Here is a 21,059-nt window from a genome sequence, read left to right as displayed (position 1 = left end):
TTTTTCTGAAGTGTACTCATTTATAGCATCTGAGAAATGAAGAATGAGGAAAGAATAGAAACAATCTTAAGGTTTTTGCACAATTTCAGGCAAGAAATAAAGCGTCTAGAACCCAAATAAGGGTAATGAGGCTGAGAAGTGGGAGCGGATTCTAAAGACCTTAAAAGAAGGTGATGAGTATGTGGAGGATGAGAAAGAGAGTTCTTTAGAAGGGACTCATGAGCTACGCTAACCAAGGGTAGCCTCCCGGGTAGATTCTGGTAGCCCCAAGATATCTTGCATAGAGAAAAACTGAAATTTGATAGAAAAGAAAATGAGTAGAATTTTGGAAATGTTAGTGAGTTACAGCATGAGCTGCCGTGGAACATATAGGGAAACATGCACAGTCAGTCACTGAGCACTTTGTCTGGACACAAAAGAGAGTTCTGTTCCAAAGGCACGTATTTAAGAATAACAAGAATGATTGTAACTTAGTTTCAGATCTTATAATCAGGTCTTTCCTTTGGTCCATTTTGAATTAATTTTTGTCGGTGGAGACAATCTATAATCTAGTTTTGTTCTTTTGCACGTGGCTTTCCAATTTTCCCAGCACCATTTATTGAAGAGGCTTTCTTTTCTCCATTGTGTGTTTTGGCTCCTTTGTCAAAATTTATATGCTCATATATATGTAGTTTTATTTCTGGGTGCTCAATTCTGTTTTATTGGTCTGTGTGGCTGTTTTTCTGCCAGTACCATACTGTTTTGATTATCGTAGCTCTGTAGTATAATTTGAAGTCAGATAGTGTGATCCTCCAGCTTCATTCCTTTTTTCTCAGGATTGCTTTGGCTATTCAGGGTCTAAACTTATGGGCCTTGGTCACAGAGAATATTTTATGAATTTGACCCCAAAGGCAAGGGAAGTAAAGGCAAAAATAAATGAATGGGACTATATCCAACTAAAAAGCTTCTGCACTGCAAAAGAAACTGACAACAAAACAAAAAGGCAACCAACCGAATGGGAGATGGTATTTGCAAAAAACATCTCCAACCAGGAGCTAATGTCCAAAATACATAAAGAACTCATACAACCCAACACAAAACAAACAAACAATCCAATTAAAAAGTGGGCAGAGGACCTGAGCACACTTCGCCTAAGAAAACATACAAAGGACCAATGAATATATGAAAAGATGCTGGACTTCACTAGCTATTAGGGAAATGCAAATCAAAACTACACTGAGATACCACCTCACACCTGCTAGACTGGCTATTACCAGTAAGACAGGTAATAACAAGTGTTGGAAAAGTTAGAGGAAAAGGAACCCTCATTCACTGTTGGTGGGAATATAAACTGGTACAGCCACTATGGATAACAGTATGGCAATTCCTCAAGAAGTTAAGAATAGAGTTACCATATGGCCCAGCAATCCCTCTTCTGGGTATCTACCCCCCCCCCCAAAATTAAAAACATTTATTCACAAAGATATATGTGCCCCTATGTTCATTGCAGCATAATTCATGGTGGCCAAGACATGGAGACAACCCAAGTGTCCTTTAATAGATGACTGGATAAAAAAAAATATATGGTACATATATACTACTCAACCATAGGGAAAGATGAAATATTTCCATTGCAACATATGGATAAACCTGGAGAATATTATGCTAAGTGAAATAAGTCAGTCATAAAAAACTAAGAACCACCCTAACCGGTTTGGTTCAGTGGATAGAGCGTCAGCCTGCAGACTCAAGGGTCCCAGGTTCGATTCCAGTCAAGGGCATGTACCTTGGTTGTGGGCATATACCCAGTAGGGAGTGTGCAGGAGGCAGCTGATCGATGTTTCTCTCTCATCAATGTTTCTAACTCTCTATCCCTCTCTCTTCCTCTCTGTAAAAAAAACAATAAAATATATTTTTTTAAAAAAACTAAGAACCATATGACTTCACTCATATGTGGGATGATATATAACTAAAACTCAGACACAGACAACAGTATGGTAGTTGACAGAAGGAAGAGGGTGGGAGCTAGGAAAGGGTAAAGGGGGCCAAGTATATGGTGATGGAAGATGATCTGACTTGGTGGTGGGCACATAATGCAATATGCAGATCAATGTATCATACAAATGTACACTTTAAACCTATATGATCTTATTAGTCAATGTAACCAAAATCAACTTAATAAAAAGAAGAGTCATGAAGGGAAAATCCCACAAAGGTTCCTGGATTATCAGAAAGAGGCCCCATTTTCAAAAGTATAGGCAGCAAAAGAAAAACTAAACAGGTGAGACTATATTGAACTAACAAGTATCTGCACAGCAAAAGAAACAATCAACAGGCAACCTATGGGAGGGGAGACAATGGCTGCACACTGTACATCTAACATGGGGTTAATCTCCTACAAGAAACTCCTACAAGTTAATAGCAAATGATTGAAAAAAAAAAGTAATAACCTGATTTAAAATGGGTGAAGGACTCAGATTTTCTCCAAAGAAGATATACCAATGGCCAGAAAGCATATTTTAAAAGGCTCAATGTGACTAATCATCAGCAAATGCAAATCAAAATCACAATCACAATGAGATATCATCTCACTTCTGTCAGGATGGCTATGACCAAAAAACAAAGGCAACCAGCGTTGTGGAAGATGTGGAGAAACTGGATTCCTCGCACCCTGTTGGTGTGAATGCAAAGTGGTGTCACCACTATGGAAAAGAATATGCAAGTTCCTTGGAAAAAAAAAAAACCTGAAAATAGAACTACCATGTGATCCAGCAATCCCACTTCTAGATATTTATCCAAAAGAGTTGAAATCATGATCTCAAAGAGATATCTGAATTCCCATGATCACTGCAGCACTATTCATAATAGCCAAGATGTGGAAACAAACTAAACATCCACCAACAGATGAATGGGTGAAGAACAGGTGGTGGTATATACATATAGTAGAATACTACTTCACCTTTATAAAAAAAGGAAAGGTTGCACTATGCAACAACATGGATAAGCCTTAAGGATATTGTGCTAAGTGAAATAAACCAGTCATAGAAAGACAAATACTGCATGATTCCACTAAAATTAGGTATCTAAAATAGTCAGTATCATAGAATCAGAAAGTGAAATGTTGGCCACCAGGGGAATTAGTAATCGGCACGCATAAATTTTCAATTGTGCAAGATTGATAGCTCTAGAGATCTGCTGTACAGCCTTGTAACTATAGTCAGCAATAATGTATTATTTACTTTAAAATTTGTTAACAGGGTAGATCTCATGTTGAGTGTTCTTACCACAATAAAATAACATTCTTTTTAAAGTAAGGAAGAATTTTTAAGTAAAGCATGGTCAATAAAATCAAATTAATGCTCAAGAATATGGAAGCAGGAATAGAATGCAAAGGAACTACTGGACTCCAATGGCAAAATGTTATGAATGCAATGAGAATAATTTCAGTGAGGACAGAAGCCCAGTTGCAGAAGAAGTCAAGAAAATATTTTAGAGTCCTTCATGTCATGTCATGGGGGGGGAAAAAGAGAGGGAGAGAGAAAGAAAGATGGGACATTTGAATAAAGGGAGTTATCTGAATGAGGGACAAAGATGCTTTTTTAAAAGTAAGAAATAAGTTGCTAGGATGAAGTAAATAGAATAAGGAAGAAATATGGAGAGGGCCAGGAAAAGGAAGGGCCAGAGAAAAATTTCAGTGGAGACAGAAAAGTTGGTGGCTTCAGAAAGTAGAAACACCAGGAAAAGGCAAGTGGGAAAATATTTATACAATGTTAATACAAGGGACCCAGAGATAAAGTTTGCCAGGGGAAAAGCAATCTGTAATAACACATTTGTACTATTGCTCGTATCACTATTAAAAACTGTAACAAACTTTCATTCTACATTTTCTCAGATGTCAAAAGACTTAGAACAAAACTGAGGATCTAAAAATTATAATTCTATTTCACCATGAGACTTGAGGACATCTGCTCCTTTTGCTTCTTTTATATAATCTCCAACCTAATCTAATGCCTTTTATCTTGATTTGTAACATTGTTTATGCCATTTTATGTCTTTATGGGATGGCAGTGTAAAAATCTAATATACTTCTATTTGGTTCCACATCTAATGGTACTTCCTGTAGGAAGTCTGCTGGATCAACCCAGCTGGAAGGGAAAGGAGTATCAAAAGCTCTCACTTTCCTGCTACTCACCAGGTATGCTATCCTGTCTGATGCTTACAGCTGGCCTGGATATAGCTGACTGTGCTCAATTCCAAGGAACTTGTCTGATTTATTCATGTGCTACATGGCCCTCATGATTGTGGTAAAACATGGAGCCTTCATTGGGGGGCTAATTCCAAACTTCATATATTTCCCACTCCATGATGCTTTCTACAATGACTGGAAATAGTATTTCACAAATTTGAACTCTCATGACACTGGAGTTGTAGCACTAAATAACACACACACACACACACACACACACACACACACACGGTGGGGCAAACGTAGGTTTACATTTGCATGTGAGTTTATTCTTGTATTATTATTCATTAATTATTGTATTATTCTCCATACAAACCATGGTAAACCTACGTTTGCCACACCCTGTGAGTATGAAATATACTGTATATATTTATGAACAGAAAAGTTTGGGGACAGCAAAGCTCATGGGTAATTCATGCTTTTATCTTCTGTAGCACCCAGAATAATGCCATGCACACAATAGATGCTCATTAAATATCTGTTAGCTGAAAAATTCACCTATAGACAGCTCTTGCTAGACGGCTTATTATTCTTGGTGTGGAGTGGTGTATATTCCCAACTCCTCAAGAGCAAATGACAGTCTCTACTCCTTATTTTGAGCTCAGGCAACAGAAGTTGCCCAATATCCTGTCTCCTGGAGTGTGATTTAACTCTGAATTTAGCAACCAGCGGACACTCAGTTAATATTATTTGTTGACTGGGAATATGTGCAGAAATTCTTTCTTTCATAACCGTATAGGATATTACTAAATTATCTTTTTCCCCAAAATTAAATATTACAGGTAATTAGGCTGGAACCATTGTAGAGGCTGGGCATGGTGCCAACTGCTCTGTAGATTAACCTTTAGGGGTGAGTTGGATACAAGTACCCATAATGTTGCCTGTACGACTAAGCAGCTAAGGGCTATGTATCCTTCGAGCTTTTTAACAGTAATTGGTGAAGAAGGCACTTTCCTCATCCTCTCTTCCTTTATTCTGAATTCTATCATAAATTTGAATAGTGAGGAACTTTACTGAATGTGCTGTATTAAAAAAAACACACACAAAAAAAAACAAAACAAACAAACAAACAAAAAAACCCTCAGATGATAAAGAGGAAAAATGTTCCTGAAATAAAATCTGTTAGGGGAAAAAAAATCCTTTGATTTTAGCACTGACTTGCACAGACCTCATTCTCAAATTACTTAAAAGCTTTACCTACAACTTCAGGTCTTACCACAGTTCACCAATCCTTTTAGTCTTTCCATTTACACTGTTATGAATAGAAAGCCTGTTTATACTCTGTTGCATACTGTTTAGTGCCAACGTTTAAAATTACTTCTAAGTATCATGAAAGAGTGAATTTTCCCCCGTGGAAAACATTTTGATTCTCCTGGTAGATACAATAATTAAGGACATGAGAAGGAGTGGGTATAAACTTATTAATTGAGGAGTAAACAGTCTATGATTTTAAAAAATAAAGTAAATTTTCTCTTTTCTTTGACTCTGAACACCGTCTCTGAAGATGAAACATGCTCTATGAGCCCTGGCTGGGTAGCTCAGTTGGTCAAATTGTTGTTTGGTACACCAAAGTCACAGGATCAATCCCCAGTCAGGGTACATACGAGTATAACCAATGAATGCATAAGTAAGTAAAACGACAAATCAATGTTTCTCTCTCTCTCTCTCTGACACACACACACACACACATACACACACACAAATGAAAAAAAAATGCTCTATGAGATCTTCAAGGGCTATGCAAATATATCCACCTCCATATACAAATACAAAAATGTTTTATTATTTTTGTAACTAGTGGAGTATTGTTTGTCCCAAACTCCAAGTTTTGGGGGGAAAGTGAAGATTTAAGTAAACATGGGTCCTAGTCATCCCAACAGATAACAACTAAAAATGCAGATGCTGGGCTCATTTTCTTGATAATTATTTGGATGTTCTCATTAGTTTCATGACAACCCTCTGTTGGTTTCATTCTCAGTATCTATATAATAGGGTTGGGGAGAGATCAACCTCAAAATTTTTATAATTTAAATATTTCTTTTTTAATTCTCATCTGAGAATATTTCCCCATTGATTTTTAGACAGAGTGGAAGGGAGGGGCAGAGACAGAGAAAGAGAAACATCGATGTAAAAGAGACACATCTATTTGTTGTCTCCTGTATGCACCCTGACCAGGGCCGAGGATCGAGTCAGCAACCAAGGTGCATGCCCTTGACCAGAATCTAACCCAGGACCCTTCAGACTGCAGGCCAACGTTCTACCATTGAGGCAAACTGGCTAGGGCTAAAGACCTCTTTATTGCAAGGCAAGCATATTGCTATGGTTAGCAGATACTCCTTGTTTAGTTTATTCAATTAATTATATTTGGTTCCATCTTTGTTCCAGAGAGAATATAGGTGGCTTATTTGATGTACACTCAATACATGATCCTAATTGCTCCCAGAGGTTTTGCCAGACTACATGCAAAAGTCAACAAAACAGCACAAGCACCCTATAAAATGTGCAAAAAAAAAAAAAGTAGAATAAGTTCATGTCATTCCAAGTAAGAAAGCTCTGGTTAACGGCACTTGGAATACTTAGTAAGATTAAATGATAAAATTTGCAAAAACTGCCCTGGGAGTCAAAGTTTCTTTGTTATATTTCCTGCCATGTGAGAGCACATCACAAAAGTACAGCCTTCCTAGCCCTAACTGGTTTGGCTCAGTGGATACAGCTTTGGCCTGCGGACTGAAGGGTCCTGGGTTTGATTCCAGTCAAGGGCACGTGCTGGGTTGCAGGCTCGATCCCCACTAGGGGGTGTGCAGGAGGCCGCTGATCAATGATTCTCTCTCATCATTGATGTTTCTATTTCTAACAGAAGGTTTCAGCTTTGAAATGACTTAGAAGCAAAATCTAACTTCTAGATGGCCTTGTTCTCCTTTGATATTAACCATTCCAGCGTTAGGCAAATCACCGAGATTGGGAAATCAAACAAGATCACAGCCAAGGAATGTAGAGACAGAAAAGACAGAGCAAGACAAAGCTAATTTTAAAAGATTATAGTCAAATCACACATTTCCTAAAAGTGGCAGGGGAGTTTTTACTTAGTAGAAATAAAATTATATCTGAATCTAAGTCCATAAATGAATGATTTACCATCAGTTGGCCCACAACAGTTGTTTCCCAATATTGAGAGAGGGCTCTTATAGTTCTGTTGCTTACAACGGATTAATCTGATATTTAAAACTAAGTACACATAAATATATCACTTCCGAGTCTATCATAAACAAGAGAAATGTACATCATAAAAAATGAAGTGGCCCTAAGGCTTTTTGAACGAACTTTTTAATATATTTTATTGATTTTTTACAGAGAGAAAGGGAGAGGGACAGAGAGTTAGAAACATTGATGAGAGAGAAACATCAATTCAGCTGCCCCCTGCACACTCCCCGCCGGGGATGTGCCCGCAACCAAGGTACGTGCCCTTGACTGGAATCGAACCTGGGACCCTTCCGTCCGCAGGCTGATGCTCTATCCACTGGGCCAAACCAGTCAGGACAAGGCTTTTTGACCAAAAGAACAATGTCATGTCCTTGAACATCATCAAACCTTTAGAGCACCTTAGCCCTGAAAAGATTATGGGGCCCATTCCCACCATGTCACAAAGAATAAAAACAAAATATTAAGTCACAAATAGCATAAGGAAATACCATAAGAACTATTTAAATGTGTTTTAAAAATAACAAAACTACGCAAGTGCTTTAAAAAATAGCAAGTATCAAATATCCCTCCTCTCCAAAACACGTTTCTTTTGTTCACCTGTGTTTAGTTTGCTCACTGAGTACTAACCCCAATCAAGAAAGACAAGTTAAAAACGAAAGGCCTATCTGTAGATGTCCATAGTGAAATTTGGAGAACTTTAGGGTTACCCTCCAGAAGTTCAGAGGAATCAGCAAGAAAGTGGCCTCTGCGTCAGACAGTCAGGCCTGATGCTGGAGAGAAGCCATGACGGGCGGGGGGAGGGGGGGGGGCGGCGTGTTGTGGAGGGACACATGTATGTGCATCTGCTCTGATAGGATGACTGGATGGGATTCCACCCTCATGTCAACAGTGGGAAAAGATGTCAAAGAACCTTCAACTCTAAAAGGGCTTGCATTGTTGCCATCTCTTTCCCAACCTGTTAGGAAATGAACACAGGAGTAGATGGTAGCAACTGCCATGGCTTGCACATCTCCCAGTGGAAAACTACCAGCGATAAGAAAGTGTTCACCATCAAGGTGATCTTTCCCAAAAGTTTAGCTCCTCTTTGTTATAACAATACAAGCAGCAAAGTGATCTGATTGTTTCATTGCTTATGGTAGTAGGTTTTGATTTTTCCCATGAATGGATTGTGCCTTCTCCAGATATTGAAACCCCACTTGGAGATTTCACATTTCAGCCAAGGCCAGAATACAGAGATGAAAAGGGCCTCCCAAAGATGAATTACACTCTAAAATACCAAACATGCTTGCACTTATGAAAAGAGCTTTTAATAATAAGTATAATTTATCTCAACTGACTGTAATACAAAAACCGTAGTAAGCTCTGATTTTTCACATTTCAAATTAGAAACTAGTCTATGTTCCTAACAGCCTGATTTATTTCAAGGTATTACAGAACAAATTCTTAATTTCATCAAACAGAATTCCTTAATAATCTCTATGGTTCATCCCATAATATAATGATATATGCAAAGCATGTTAAAATGATGGAATGTTTCTGAATCATCAAAGAATATTCTAATTATATTCCATTTAATTTTGGTATTATGTATGTTTTACTATATTCTAGCTCCGAATAACTGGTACTTGATGTATAATGTAGGTATATACAATATTCAACAACCTAGTTTTAGGACATAGTTCTCAAAAAGGCTCAATTTCCAAGAAAAATTTAAAAGGAAAAAAAAATTAGGTTTGATTGTTTCTGTTTGCCATATTATATGCAAACAGATAAATTAAGAGATGCTACACTGAATGCAGCAAGAAAAAGATGTGACAAAACTTCTGGACAAATATTGAAAAATTGAATTATGACATTACGTAACTATTCAAAGTTTTGTTCCGTTCAGGGGAAGAATAAGAAAGTGAGCATAATTCTTTCTGTACGTGTTCAGAAATGCATTTCAAACAATAACAGCTTATTAATTTCAAATCAAGCTGTCATTCTAAGGCACAGAACATATCCTTTATTTAGTCTGACTTCAAATACTTATCAACTCTTTTTCTATTAGAGGGTTCTTCCTCTCCCATTCTTTGTAAAGTGAATGAGGAAGCTTTTAAAACATTTTTGGGTACAATTCACTCTTGGCTATCTTCCTATGCAGAGGAAATATCAGTCAATTAAAAAGAAGAAATTTTAAAGATTACAAGCTAATGAAATTTCCTCAACTTCAGAAAATTTCTGAAAAAATTCATTATATTGTGTAAATAATTTATCATTGTAATCAATGTATAATTTATAAAATTATAAAGAGTTTTTCTTTGGGGGATTCTAATTATCCAGACATAAAAAATTAAAAGAATAAATTCACTGAAATTTACATTTAAAATTGTTCGGTCTTTTTAATGTTTTGTTATCAATTTGTAATAATATTAAAATGTTTTGATGAAAGTAATGAAAAATCAACTTAGTATACATTTTCAAATCTACATTTAAGTAGAACTTTTTATCTTTAAAGTATATATTATTTTTGTCAACACGATTCTGTACAATACAGAGTAAATATGTAGTTGTAAAAAAATAATTTTTCTAATATAAAAATATGGTCAAGACTCAGAAAAAAATAATCTGTTTAACTTTGCATTTTTATTTGGATATTTACTTGATGTATCTTTCCAACACCATTTAAAACAAGGCTGGTCTGACATCTTTTCTGTAGTTCTGGGCTTCTTCAGGTTTTTCCACCTCACATTAGCAAAGCACGGTGACAAGGAAGATCAAACAATTAAGGACTGAAAACTAAGTCTACCTGAGGAAACTTTTATTATTACTTTTATTAATTTTTTTGGTTTATTTTCCATGTAAATACAGATGCAATTATTTGGGGAGGTAGATGGCATCCGTGTTTTTTGTTTGGATGTTTTGTTTGTTTGGGTGTTTGTTTTTGTTAGCTTTATTCTTAGAGCATTCCTTTGCCAAAGTTACAGATATAATTAAAATCTTTACGACGCTGAAATATTAGAAGTTCTCCTTTGCACTGGATTTACCTTATGTGAAAAGACACCCCTCCTAAATCAATACCAAAAGTCTGTATGTTCAGATTTAGGAGCAACAAAAATGAAGACAGCCAACTTATAAAAGCCCATTTTCAGATTTGGAACAACTTCTGAAAATAAAGGGGATACTTGGCATACATTGCACTAAACGAAAAGTCCAACTCTCATTATTTCCTGATTCTGGGAATCCAATAAAAACCTTATGGAATAAAAACCCGTTTGCAAAAATCCACCACTGACAACATAACCAACCACCACTACCACCCTTTATAGTTAAGAGTATGGAAAATTTTACTTTTTCTTGTGCATTTTATAAGAAAGATGTAAACGGGATTTGGGTTTTGTTTTTGTTTTTGGCTTTTCAAACAGCAATGACTTTTAGCACCTGAAAGATACACAACTAAAATACACGCATATTCATTTTCAAAGAAACACCAACAAAAATGAAAACGTTGGTGATTACGTAAATGCTGATGACGCCAATATAGAAGCATGTGCCGCCGTGAAGGGCCTGAGCAGAATCACATCTTGTCCTGATCATACCTGCCCGCCAGAACAAAATAGGCAGCTGACCAGTTATGGGCTGTTTATCTACACAGTGGTACCTTTGTTCTGCAACGTCAGATTGCAAACGTCCTGGAACACATATTTACCTGGAGGATTCTTGGCAGGATCATTGTGGCTTGGACTTCCTGATTGTCCAGAATCTGTAACGAAATCACAGAAAATGTTTTATTTTTAATTTGTTTTCAAAGAATTTCACAATCCTCAGAAGGGCTTCAAAAATGTTTTTTAAGATAGAACAATGAAGTTGAGTGTTTAGATAAAGTCTACTTTCCCGAGCCTTTTAGCAGCAACATTTTATTTATCAAATTAGATGAATGCCTATACATATTTCTATGTGGGGGGGGGGAGGGGCGGGGGGAGGGATTATAGCTCTGTAGGAGTATTTGAGTAGAGCAAGACTTTTGAAACAAAAGGTCTGGCAATAAAGGTGGTTTGAAGGTTGGGCCTGTCAGTAGCAACATGAAATACCCCAGATAAATCCTCTAAAAATGCAATCTGAGTGTAATTAAACATGCTTTTAAAAAACTTGAAGAGGTTTTTTTATTCAATGATTAAAATACACAGAAACGAGAGTCCGTTTTTCCAGGATTTCGTGTGCGTACACATGTGTCCGCTCCAATAATCCCCCAACCTACTGGACCCAGGCCCAGATTTGTCTGCATCCCATAATAGCAATCGATTTGCAAACACCAAGAAAAGCACAAATTACTAGGTAGATACCAACAGGGCTTGGTGGAGAGCAAATTGTTGGATCCATTTAATTTCCATCTGTGATAGACGGAGGGCCTGCAGATAAGGCGGGAGAGATCGATGCTGAGGATCTAAATTTCCTGCACCACTTTATTCCTCACCGACGCTACAGAAAGGAGCGCGGAGGCTACACTACTGTCAGGCAACACGCCTCTCCTGGCGAATCAGACCCTGTGGCGTTTTGTTCACTCCTCTTTCCTCCTTGTCCCTTCTGCCTTTATCTGTGTGTCATTTGCCCCACATGATTATACACTTACTTACTTGCACGTCCCTTTGTAATATTCTTTGATTGGTTCTAGTATTTGAGCTTTGTCTCCCCAACTAAATGGCATGCCCCTAAGCAGAGACTGTCTACTTCTTTTGTGTCCTCCTCAGTGTGCTGTTCATGGCGGTGAATGCACGAGGCTTTCAGAAACTGCCAGAGACACGGGGTGGCTCAGGTTCAGCAGCCTCCTCTGCTTGCCTAGAAAAGGCAATTTTGAACTTGATGGTAAATTTCAACAAAATCTGATAGGTGGGCAGACACGTCTGTCTTTTCCCTGTGACCCTGTCACCGCACCTAAGCCAAGACAGGGATCCAGTGTCATTTAAGCAGAAGAAGCAAGTTTTCTTCAGCGGGGTTATTTGGCTCTTTCCCTTAAGAGATTAACATACGGCAACTGCCGTTTCTACTATTCAGTGCAAGGACATCCCGTTAGTTTCTTTCTGTAGAAAACTTGGTTATTTATTTCTGCCCTTTGCCTCGGGCCTGCTAACTAGATTTAATGCTGAGATCAGATTTTTACCCCTTCATTCCACTTCCTTGTCAGTTTCTTTTTGCTCCAGAACAGTTTTCATGGAATCGTGGTAAACATATTTAGTGATCCCCACATTATCCTCAATTTATCCTGAGTTCTCAAAATGGAAGTAAAAAACTGGTAAGGACGACTCCTGCAAGTCAAATTCTGACTAGGGTTGCCCCTCTAAAAAGCTCGTCCCTCATCTCCAAATTATTCTATTACATCTTCTGAAATTGAAGAGCGATTCAGTGATTTACAATTTGGGAGATCAATCTTTCTCTTTTTACATTCCTGTAAAAGATGGTACAACATTGGCCACTTTCCAGGCATGGAGCATGATAGTTACATAAAAATGATAAATCATATCATTGTGCTACAACCTCAGCTATTTCTGCCTTGAGCCCCTCTGACAAATGACCCTCTGTATTAACACTACATTACAGTTTAATTTCTCAAGCGACTCCAACATTCTGAGGAGTTCCTATGTGTGCAGATTAGCACACCCACTGGCCAGAGCCTCCCCATGTGCTCTTTTCCCTTCTAACGCTGCCTCACATTTATGGAGGTCTAGGCATGCATCCCTCAAGGTGGCTCATGCCACCTTCATGATGACACACTGTGTGGCAGGTTAAGCTTGTCATCAGAGAACAGGAGTTGTAGACTACATGAAGCTTAGCATGTTTAATTAAGTCAACTTCAAAATGGCATCACGAAACGCTTTCCCAATGCCTGGTTGCTAAAAGTTGGACCAGCAAAGAATGACGGTCTCTCCCATTCCTAAGAAAGCATTCCTTTAGAACACGGCACCCCCTGTGACCACAACATCCCACTTGGGAAACCCTGTCCTTTTCTACTACAAATTACTCTTTTCCTCCATTTCCAACAAATGCAGACCAACCTCTTCAACTGAAAAAATACAATTACTAAAAAAAAAACCACAAGCATTTGAGGGAAATCTGAAATAGACCCTAAATTTGAGTCATCTACTAGCTTTTAATAAGAATTCCACTTACTAAAATGATCTGGCATTTACTGGCACACAACGGCAGCTTTCCCCTCATACTCCAGAGCCTGGGCCGTCCCAGGAGGTAAAAATGGCATATACTGGCTCTCCAAGCATGGAGGAGGGCCCCTCAGGGAGAGGGCTAGAAAACACGTACTTTTCAGGCTGTAAATTCTAACACTATTATCTACTCTTAACTCTTATGTCACCTTATATCGGTCACTCAATTCCAACTCCTGGAAAAGGAAGCAAGCAGGGAGTCGCACTTGGCAGAAAAACCAAAAATGAACTGTTATTGTGGTTATCTTCAGAGAAGCAATTATTCAGACCACATCCAAAACCCTTCCAGTTCACTACCCAGGTCAAATTACTCTACATCCCAAGGTTTCATTTAACCACTTCCATCATGTGCTCAAGTTGTGTGTGTGTGTGTGTGTGTGTGTGTGTGTGTGTGTGTGTGTGTGCGCTTAATGTGTCATAGCTCTGCCCCTCACTAGTGTGATCCTGTGCAAAATTACTTAACTCTTAGAGCCTTGGGGTCTTGATCTTTAAAACTGTAATACTATCTCTGTCATAGAACCATTGCCAAGATTTTATTATATAAGGCATCAAGCACTTGTTAGACACATTCTGCACCATCAATAAATGAAAGATAATATTAAACATAGAGGCCAAGTTAAAAAAATGATTCATAGTTTGAATGGACCAACTTTCAGGAAGAAAAGGAGAAAAAGGATGTGACAAAATCCTGTCCATCCCAGGACAAGCATCTAAAATTGTCTGTGGTGCCCTAACCAGTTTGGCTCAGTGGATAGAGTGTCAGCCTGCGGACTCAAGGGTCCCAGGTTTGATTCCGGTCAAGGGCATCTACCTTGGTTGTGGGCACATCCCCAGTAGGGAGTGTGCAGGAGGCAGCTAATCAATGTTTCTGACTCTCTATCCCTCTCCCTTCCTCTCTGTAAAAAATCAATAAATATATTTAAAAAAATAAAAAATAAAATTGTCTGTGGTTAACCAACTGAACATAGACCCAGTGTGTGCCCTTTGGAGAAGTCCCACTATCCCCAAAACAGACAAGTCCTATTGCTGTTGACAGGATCTCAGGAGCTTTCATGCTCCAAAAGCAGTAGGTATCAGCCATCTGTAAAATTACCTTCCGTAAGGCTTAAATATTTGAGGAAGAAGGCTGGTAAGGGTGGGGTTGTGAGTCACCCAGCACACTGGGTCTTCAGTCTAGAAAGGAGATTTTGATTCAGTAGGAAAATAAGGGAGGAGAATGGGCCTTGGAGGCAGCAGACCTAAACCAGTCCTCCGTCATTCCCTCCACATCTCATTTTTGTCTTCCTTGATCTCAATCTCTATTTTTTTTCTCATTTCCTTGTTTATATCTTTCTGGCTTACTGCACATAATGTAGATCTGAAATACAATTTGTACTCCATACTTATGACAATCTCATATTCCCATTCTTTAGTTTTAAGTGTGAATCAAGCATACTATATTTCTTCTTCTAGGAAGAAAATATTAATAAATCTATTTCTAAATTACTACTCAATCAATTCCTCCTCCCTTAGGTGATAGATTCCCCAGAAACTTACTAGAAAGGATCCACACCCCCACATGCTGACCCTTACCAACTTTTCCTCAATCTTTTTCTACACTCCTTACAAAAAAATCAGCCAATCTTTTATGGGTTTTCTAATATCTAAACTTTACCTAAGGAGTGACCGGGTTTCCGTAATGAGCCAATTTTATAGAAAATCCTGGATACTTCAGTGATTTAAATGGCTTATCCAAAGTTAAATGGCAACTATTAAAATACATGTCCTTTACATGGGCCACCCATTCAGACACATTGCCTCTTGGGTGGTTATGATGCAATCTTAAAATCATGCAAAGCCAAATGATCTTTTAGTAGATTACATGTTTCTGAGAACTTGACCTTCCCTTAACTTCCCACCATTTACCAATAACATTCAAAACATTTTTCACAAATTAAAAAAAAACACCTTTAGCTATTCTTTCTACCTACATTGGAAACAATAATTATTATCAGTGAAGTTTTTACACCAACTGACACTGTGGAGACAGGCCAACTCTAAATCAAATTTAGTTTGGATTCTCTCCACTAAACAAAGGACATTCTAATGTTTTACTTATAATCTGGTGAAAGTCCAATAAAATGTTTGTCAAATATATAAGATAATAAATAATGACCTGCTAAATGTTTGTTACTGAGTATTAACTTTCTAGGGGGGATGAACTCACTTATCTGATGTGGGTGGATCACCAAAACTGTGAAAGATTTTTTGAAGGTCGTTAATGTAAGCATCGATTAGATACAAACCCAGTTGCTGATGTTTGGAACATAATAGGCTCTCCATAAATGCATATTAAATTCCCATTTAATTTACAATAACAACCATTAAAGGCATTGTTTAAAAAAGAAGAATATAAATTCTATTCCTTCTAGAAGCTCAGAGGCTACTCAAAGAGATAGAAATGTGTAAATTAAAAAATATACTATGGTAGGTGCTATGAGTGAGTATATACCAAGAGGGAACAATTGGTTCTTCCTAGGATAGATGGACAAGAGCATGTCATAAAAATTATCAGTGGGAGGTGACCTTAGGAACAGGATCTTTAAAAAAATGAACAGATCTCATATCTTTCTAGTACCTATCCCACTCTGCCAGCAGGGTGATCACTTAACACCCAAAACTAATTAAGCTACTTCCCTGCTCAAAGTCATACATATATCACACATCCCAACAGGAAAAAAAATTCAATTTTTTCAGTCCTTCAATCACCATAACCGGGCCCCTACCAACACCTGAGTCCTACCTTAGCTTTTGGATGTCCCACTATCTCCTGAGTCTTTGCACATGGTGTCCTTCCCCCCACTCCCCCCCGCCCCCACCACCACCCTCTGAAGTCCTCCCTTTTAGATTCAGAGCTGCATGAAGGCAGGGATGCTGCCTTAGTTGGTCCAATGGCCCTGATCTTTGGTATGGTGCCTCTCACATTTGGTTGAGGAAGTCAAATGAATAGGAAACAACTGATCTGTAGAGCACAGAAGCGCACAAAGAAAGGCTGGGCGTGCCCCCTCTGCGCAGAAACACACGTCAGAAGTCAAACAGACAAGCCTTTGGTGACGAGGAAAGAGGAGAGAAGAACAATTCCCAGGGCTAGGTCTCATGGCCTCATACAAGGTCCAGTCTTCCTTGGAAATAGGATGGGTTTGATAAGTGGATCTACCATGAGTCAGAAATTAATTTTTCGTTCTCTCTTACAATGGGAAGAGATGTTTGTTGGGGATCTAGAAAGCAGGGCCCCAGTGTGTGAGTAGGAGGACAAGAAGCTGTTAATGAACTTTACAGAGAAGTGGCCTTTCTACTCCAAGATGAAACTTATTCCAGGAATTCATTTTACTCTCTGACATCATGACTTGAGTATCAACAGGAAAACTACAATTAAGAAGCATGATTTTAATTTATAGTCATTTTGGTGCAAAGAAGGAACAGAACAAACTTGCCAGTTCCCTTCTGGCTCTAAAACTCTATGATTCTATAACAATCTAGCTTTTATATCCAGGGATATCAAAGAGTAAATGAAACCCACACTGTAACCTGTTAATCTACAGATAGCCTCTTGCTAGAACTAAAATTAGTCATCGTGTGATAAAAGGCTCCTTTGTCATATTCCTGTGCTTTAAGCAGGTAAAGAAACAGCCCATTGTCAACCAAAGAATATGGGATTTTTTAAAGGCTTAGATGAGCCCCCTTCTTTCTCTCTAAAACATTAGTGATTCTCAACATGCTAAAATAGTACATTTTTATGAATTAAATGAACATATAGCACACCATAAAGAATCACTTAAACAAGAGAAAAGTCAAGAAGTAAGGAACAAAAACTTGAGGGAAGGGACACAGATGCACTTCATAACAGGACAGAAAAAAGTAAGATAAAAACATCCATCTTTTTAGAGGAATTAGGGACAAAACTATTCCTCTCCTTGGGCAAAGCTGGCTCGCCTCTTCCACCTCCCTCTGTTGCACCTCACTCTTGGCTATTTACTTTCCACAATGACTGATTCCCTGGGATTTATAGTGATTGGCTTTATGGAGCGCACTATATAGCTTCGGTTTTAATGGAGGACTGCTTCATCCGTTGGCGTGACACAAAACTATAGTTTTACAATATTTTCTTTTTCCTCTATTAAATGTTTATTAGAATAACACGAAGAGAACAAGGAAAGACTAAGTGCTTTACTTGTCTCACATTAGTATATATGTGTGCAGGAAGATGCTCTCTCTCACTCTCTGGCTCTCTCTTATCTCGCTGTCTCTTCCCTCTGCTATTTCTGTTTCTCTGTCTCTTCTCAAAAGGACATTGCATTATATGACGTCCACTTTGCTGCAAAACTTGAAAAAGCATCTATCCATGGGAAGCAGCGACTCTGTCACTTTCTTCCTTTTGTTTTTGTTGTTGGTAATGTTGGGGTTTTTCTGTCACTGTCTTGATGGAATCCATGTTTTTGCTGAATCTGTAACCCTTTTCCTAAACCCAGATCTGAGCAGGAAGAGAAATCAAACCTCTCTGAATGCTTTTGGCACAACCATAATAATATTCTGGAGACGTGGCTTCCTATATATTTTTAATAATACCTTTCCATCTACATTATTTCCCATCGGAAGGCATATTTGATAGTGCTAAATTTATCATTTTAAAGGACGCTGCAATGGTGAGGCTCCTTATAGATAAAGTAACTTAATAAACCAAAGAAAAACATGGAAAGAGAAAGCAGATAGATGTGTAATATATCCTCTATTTTCTATCCTTACACATGCCATCTAGATCTGTGATTAAACTTTCTTTTAACGAGCCACTTTTTTTTTTTTTTCTTAACAGGGAGATTTGGTTCAAAACATCACATCTCAAGGATTAAATAAGAATTTGTTTGGGATCAAGACCACAGTTTGTCCACAAGGAATTAGCTGAAAGACATAGGCCACTAAAATTTAAAGAAAAAGCAAATCACATATGTGTAGGAGGGAAAATCGTACCTATCCAAGCCAGGGACTGTGGACCAGCACAAACAAGAACCCCCTGAACAAAACGTGTGCAACTGCCCAACGTCTGACCAGAGGGCTGCACTGCATCACTAAGTAGCACCCAAACCCCCACAAACGAAAGCAGGGAGAATCCTAGCTGACCTTTCCGGCCTGAGATTAAGTTCAATGACTCCCTACTGACCCAGGGATTGAGTGAACTAAAGGTCATGAGCAGGATCATCGACATGTCTTGCTTTTAAAGCCTTTAGCCTATAGAATGCAAGGACCCCATCCCGGTCACTGTCCAGATTGCTAACTTTCTACAGTGTGTTTTCAATTAAGTAAATAAAATGTAGTAATTAAATCAAGATTGCGTAATATGTTTTTGATTTGTAATCTCATTTAAATTAATTAACTGACTCAATCCTTGTTTAGTTTTTAAACTGGCCTAGTTAGGAAAGAGTCCCTGGGAGCAAATCCAGTTTTCTATCTTTAAAAACAAGGCAAAGCAATCTGGCATACTTAAATTTTTTTTTAATGCACCAGCAAAATATAAATACAGAGGCAAGAGTGTTAGTGTAGAGGAAGGAGGAGTTTTATGGCATGATTTTGACTAAAAAAAGAAAAAAATAGTTCTCGCACTAGAGAGAAATAAACCAAAACATTATTTATTCAAAACATTTCTTTTCCAATTTTATGAAGATTGCATGTTTGTTGGAAGCAAAACATTTCCAGCTGTACTTTAAGTTTCTGAAGAGAGTTGTAAGATTTATAATCTTTCATAAATGCTGCCCATATCTCATAATATTAAATGAACACGCCACTGCGTACTTTAAGGAAAAATTTGCCAATGCGCTTTGCCACATGAAAACAATGAAATCCTGTCCAAAGCCCAGCCAGATCCAGTAGGAAAAGATGAGATGAATGTTCTGTCTCTCCCATCTGGGAGACATTGTGGATTTCAGCTATAGTATGTAATATAAATTTTTTTCCTTGGAAACCAAGAAACCTGCATTTTATAGCAAGGTATGTAGTGCAAAGAGAATGTTGGTGAAATATGAATCTGGAAATGAAAACCAGAATGTCATCAGGCTCAAGAACATAATTATGGAGGCAAATTGAAAAATCAATGCAAAATTTCAACATAAACCAAATGCAATGTTTAGGATCCTGCTAGTCTTAAATTTTCTCTTAAAAAGAAAAGCCTGGAAAAATAAATGCCTTTTTACCTCTAAAGTTCTGAACAGCACTTGTTACACTGCCTGACACAGTCACTTACATATCTGCTTTGTTTTATCCTGGGGTCTTCATGCATTATTCTAAATCCTATACATAACCCATTCCTGGGTACACGAGGTCATTTCTTATATCTCCCCAAAACTTAATATAATATTGGAGATCTAGATTAAAACCAGACACAAGACTTTCTAATACTTCATTGGCCATCTTTCTTCTCAGGGAACAAGACATGTTTTCTCAAAACTTTCTGGAGAGTCAGAACCGCTGGGTTCTACTCAGCAACTGCCAACCACTTGGACTCTGACCCTGAGGAAACCACTTCATGCCTGAATCAGTTTTCATCCTGCCCAGTCACTTAAACCTGCCCAAGAAAAGGGTACGAGTTTTTAAGCCTATGTCATTTCCCAAAAGAATTAAAATGGAAAAAAATAACTTCCTACAGTAGAGAAAATATGCACAAGTATATGTGAGGAAAGGTTAAGTATTTTTTTAAATATACCTTAAGGTTTAATCGCCCCCCCTCCTACCACCAGCAAAAAAACCACCTGGTTGGTTCTCCGTTTTCACACTATACTTCCCCTTGAAAATACTAATGGCATTGGTAATGAAAGGACTGATTCGAGTCCAGCTCTCCTCCTAAGATCGTAAAATCCACGGGGACAGGATCCGGGTTAGTCTTATTCACTGTCCAGCAGGACTCCTGGCCCATGTGCTCAGTCAGCCTTTGTTAACACATACGCACAATTTAACAGTGAGCAAGACCTTGATGGCTGAAACCACTCAGAACACTTCCTCGAATTATACTTAAGTTGCCAGTAATGCCAATCATCACTTTTACTTGTTTGGTTACTATCTGCACATATTCTATTTTTTAAGTATCTGCGACCTCTCTATATAAATTTAGAAATTGACTCAGTCAATGATCAAAAAGTCATATTCTTACTTTTTCAGTGCTCATTTTAAGGCATGTCTGCCTTAAAATATTTAAAAAAAAAATTTCTCCATTATGTTAAGTAAAAACATATTTTGCTAAATTCCTAAAATATGTATGTTAAAAATCACAATGAGTTTAGAGAAAAGAAAGTGAGTGGGTTTTTCACATGCCCTATTAGTTACGCATATATAATTCATAACCTGTCCTTACTTTTTTGTTAAATCATGGCTCTTAAGTCAATGATATATCTATCCAAAAATAAATCATATTTTTA

The 21,059-nt window shown here is 37.9% G+C and overlaps 1 protein-coding gene across 11 annotated transcripts in view; it reads right to left on the bottom strand.

The window, feature by feature from the left end:
* NFIB (nuclear factor I B) overlaps positions 1-21,059 on the bottom strand; it is a 227,494-nt gene that overhangs the window by 85,051 nt on the left and 121,384 nt on the right. For all 11 annotated transcript variants that reach the window (XM_059656647.1, XM_059656642.1, XM_059656644.1 and 8 more), the window contains exon 3: positions 11,115-11,168. In XM_059656647.1, coding sequence (XP_059512630.1) covers positions 11,115-11,168 — 54 coding nt within the window. The remainder of the gene's footprint in view (positions 1-11,114; positions 11,169-21,059) is intronic.

Source organism: Myotis daubentonii, chromosome 11, assembly GCF_963259705.1.
Source record: "Myotis daubentonii chromosome 11, mMyoDau2.1, whole genome shotgun sequence".
In the NCBI taxonomy this organism is placed as follows: Eukaryota; Metazoa; Chordata; class Mammalia; order Chiroptera; family Vespertilionidae; genus Myotis; species Myotis daubentonii.
This window is presented reverse-complemented; position numbering and strand designations above follow the sequence as displayed.